We start from the raw sequence: 3,546 nt of genomic DNA, 5'->3' as shown, positions 1-3,546 counted from the left end.
ACCCCGTCTCTACTAAAAAATACAAAAAACTAGCCGGGCGAGGTGGCGGGCGCCTGTAATCCCAGCTACTCGGGAGGCTGAGGCAGGAGAATGGCATGAACCCAGGAAAATGGCGTGAACCTGGGAGGCGGAGCTTGCAGTGAGCTGAGATCCGGCCACTGCACTCCAGCCCGGGCGACAGAGCGAGACTCCGCTCAAAAAAAAAAAAAAAAAAAAATTTCTCATCTTGTTTGGGCTTCTCTCTTTTTGTTTTTTTCCTTCTGACTTTTAAATGGACTAAGTTATATTTCCTCTGAGTACTCATGTCACTCTGAAGATATTTTTCCACGTGGTTTCAGGTGCCTCCTAAGACATTCTGGGGGGCGGTGGTCAGTGCGCTCGTTGCTTCAGGAGGTGGCAGAGACAAAGCCTACGATTTTCCGTACATGTCACAACAGCAAACAGCCCAACTGTCCTGACCCTGGCAAGGGGATGAAAATGCCGCAGCCTCCTTCCCCAGCCTGATCCTAGCTTGGGAGTTCCTTTCCTTGTGGATCCTCCCCAAGAATAGGGATACCTCGGTAACAACTGCTTTCCTTAAATACAATGTCTAGGGCTGGGCGCGGTGGCTCATGCCTGTAATCTCAGCACTTTGGGAGGCTGAGGCGGGCGGATCACTTGAAATCAGGAGTTTGAGACCAACCTGGCCAACATGGTGAAACCCCATCTCTACTAAAAATAAAACATTAGCCGGACTTGGTGGTGCTCGCCTAGTAATCCAAGCTACTTGGGAGGCTGAGGCAGGAGAATCGCTTGAACCAAGGAGGCGGAGGTTGCAGTGAGCCGATATCGTGCCACTGCACTGCAGCCTGAGGAACAGAGTGAGCCTCCGTCTCTCAATAAATAAATCAATCAGTAGAATAATGTCTGATTAATGAAAATCACTCCAATTCATAATTTCCCAGAAACATGGCCTTTATCACTATCGTCTATTATTGAGACCTTTAATTTTTTCTTAAGGACTTTTCAATCCCTAGGTGCAGTTGTTTCAGACATTTGGGGTAAGGGATGGGGTTAGATGCGTCCCTTCTTGCCAGCAAGCAGGTGACCATTTGAAGAATAACAGCACCTTCCATTGTAGGCTACAGAACAGCTGGTGAATGATATCCTGAGACAGGCTTTGGCAGTTGGATACCAGACAGCTTCTCACAACAGGTATTACTGTCTCTGCAGTCCGTGGTGTGAGGCTTATACCTCTTTCCTAACAGTTGAATTACCCATGAAGGTGTTTTATACTTACATCAATCCAGTAGGAGGTGGAGAGAGTGCTTAGGACACTCTTAGAGACAGATGAACTCAAGGGTCTGCTCTGTCATTTGTAGAGAACCTCAGTTGTGAAAGCTCACTCAGCTTTGCTCAGAGGTTTATATCCTCCTCCTCATTACTTCACAGACACCTAGGACTCTGTTTTATTACAGGGTTGAATAAATATTAGCTTTGCAATTAAAGATAACAGTGTCCGTTACATGTCAGACATGAGGGCCAAGCATTGCATGTATTACCTTACTTGTTTTTCGTTGCAGAACTGTTATTCCCTTTTTAAAAATCAGGAAACCGGGCTTTGAAAGGTAATCTTACCCAGCTTTCCCAGAAGATACAGTGGCGACCTGGACTTCCGACTCAGGTCTCACTGGCTCTGAGGCTCCCGGGCTTGCCACTGCTCTTTGCTGACTCTCATTGTGTTCGATTGAGACACTGAGTTTCAGTCTTTTCCTAGGCCCTGAAAGAATGGTAGATAGGCCACATCTGCTTTTCTTTCAGAGGAAACGAATATTATTTTATTGCATTATGCTAAAGGCCGTCACAAATTTATAAAATTGTAGCAAAGTGCCTGAGGACATGAAGGGCCTAAATCAGAGGAATGTTAGATGAAGCTTCACAGGAATATATCAGACAACATAGACATCTTTAGAGAAAAGGAAGTGAACCAAGAGTTCCGGTCCTGCTGCCCGCTGTCCTGCTTGGACCCACAAGTGAGCCAGGGGCCTCCTGTGGCTCCTGCTCACCTCTGTGCTCCCTGTTCTGGAGGGGTAGAGTGACTTGGGTGCTTTTGATGGAACGATTAACATCACGCCTGGCCTGGCGTGACTCCATCTCCCGTCTTTCCAGGAGATGGGAAATGCAGTCCCAGAGTTTTGTGGTGCTTTGACTCAGCTTTTGGTCTGCTGAGACTCACTCACAAATGTGTCATTCCGTTCTGCCATCCACTTTGTTTTCTTTCTCTTTTCTCAGTTCTCAGAATCTTTTTTCCTAATCATTCAACCAACTTGTTGACATCCTTCTCATGCCTATGACTAGGAAGGCAGTCCCCACCCCCAGAGTGGCCCTAAGCTATGTCTGTGGCTCAGGAGCCCTCTTCAGGGGGCCTCTGCCTGGGATGGTCCCTGTGGTGAGTTAAGTGAATGAATGATGAGATACGTGTGAGAGAATTTCACCTGGTAACACCCTTTGTTTTTTGGACCAGGATTCCCAAAGAAATTACAGTGAGTAATATTCACCAGGCCATTTGCAACATTCCTTTTCTGGATTTCCTCACAAACAAACACATGGGAATATTGAATGAGGACCAGTGAGCGGAGTGAGGTGCCCTGGAGAAGCAGGCTTTGAAGGCGCAGCGAAGCTGTAACTGAGGACCCTGCTGCTCGGGAAGGAGGTGGTTTCCAGTGCGCCTCGGGATGTCATGGCTACCCAACCATTGCCGCTCCTGTTCCCGCGTGCCACCAGCATGCTCCACTCCAGATGAAATCCATTGGACAGGAGTTTGTGTCCTCAGTGTGGAGTGAGGCTGTCAGTGGATACGTGCTTTGTCGGTCAACGTTTCTGCAGTCTCTGTAAAGGCCCCATGAGACTTGGGCCAGGCCATGTGCCTCAGGCCCTTCTCCCTGAGTGTGCTCATGGGGGCTCCTTGGGCCCGCCTCCCCAGGAGATAGAAAAGGAGTGGCAGGCTAGAGATTTGAACCATCTTGTGGGCTGGAGTTACCAGTAGCTCCAGCAGTTATCCTGAAGAAAGATTGGGCTTCAGCCTTCAGCAAGTGGTTCTCTCCCCTCCCTGGCCTTGGTGTGGAGGGGCTGTATTCTGAGCCCAAGTGAGTCAGCTATAGGAAGAGGCCATACCTAGAGCAAAGAACCAGGAAGGCCTGAGAGACGGCAGACTGAGCAGAATTCCTTTTTTGAGCACAGGAGCATTACTAGAACCATTGTCAAAGCAGTGGCAAGAGACGGAGAGGCCCCAATGGGAGTCGGGAAGAGCTTTGATTATAACCAAGAAAACTCTCACTATGCTAGGAATAGACAGCGCGCACCAGCCCCGGACACTTGGCAGAAGCGTAGCAGTGTTACACATGTGTGTGAAGCAGCTTGCAGGCTCCATGCCATCTGCATGGTCTGCAGGAACTTCTGCTGCTGACCCCATGCTGAGTGGCCAGTGGGGAACAGCCCCCGGCAGGCTCTTCTGGGGTGGTCTGTCCTATCCGTGGGTTGTGTATCCTCTTCTCTGTTAAGGAGTTT

At 49.0% G+C, this 3,546-nt stretch overlaps 1 protein-coding gene across 1 annotated transcript in view; it reads left to right on the top strand.

Annotated features, from left to right (window-relative positions):
- YEATS2 (YEATS domain containing 2) overlaps positions 1 to 3,546 on the top strand; it is a 133,597-nt gene extending 130,051 nt beyond the window's left edge. Inside the window, exons 27-28 of the mRNA XM_011986167.1 lie at positions 1,121 to 1,194; positions 2,504 to 3,546. Coding sequence (XP_011841557.1) covers positions 1,121 to 1,194; positions 2,504 to 2,612 — 183 coding nt within the window. The 3' untranslated portion in view covers positions 2,613 to 3,546. The remainder of the gene's footprint in view (positions 1 to 1,120; positions 1,195 to 2,503) is intronic.

This window comes from Mandrillus leucophaeus, unplaced genomic scaffold, assembly GCF_000951045.1.
Source record: "Mandrillus leucophaeus isolate KB7577 unplaced genomic scaffold, Mleu.le_1.0 Scaffold295, whole genome shotgun sequence".
Taxonomy (NCBI): Eukaryota; Metazoa; Chordata; class Mammalia; order Primates; family Cercopithecidae; genus Mandrillus; species Mandrillus leucophaeus.
Note: the sequence above shows the minus strand (reverse complement) of the source record. Positions and strands in the feature narration are given on the sequence as shown.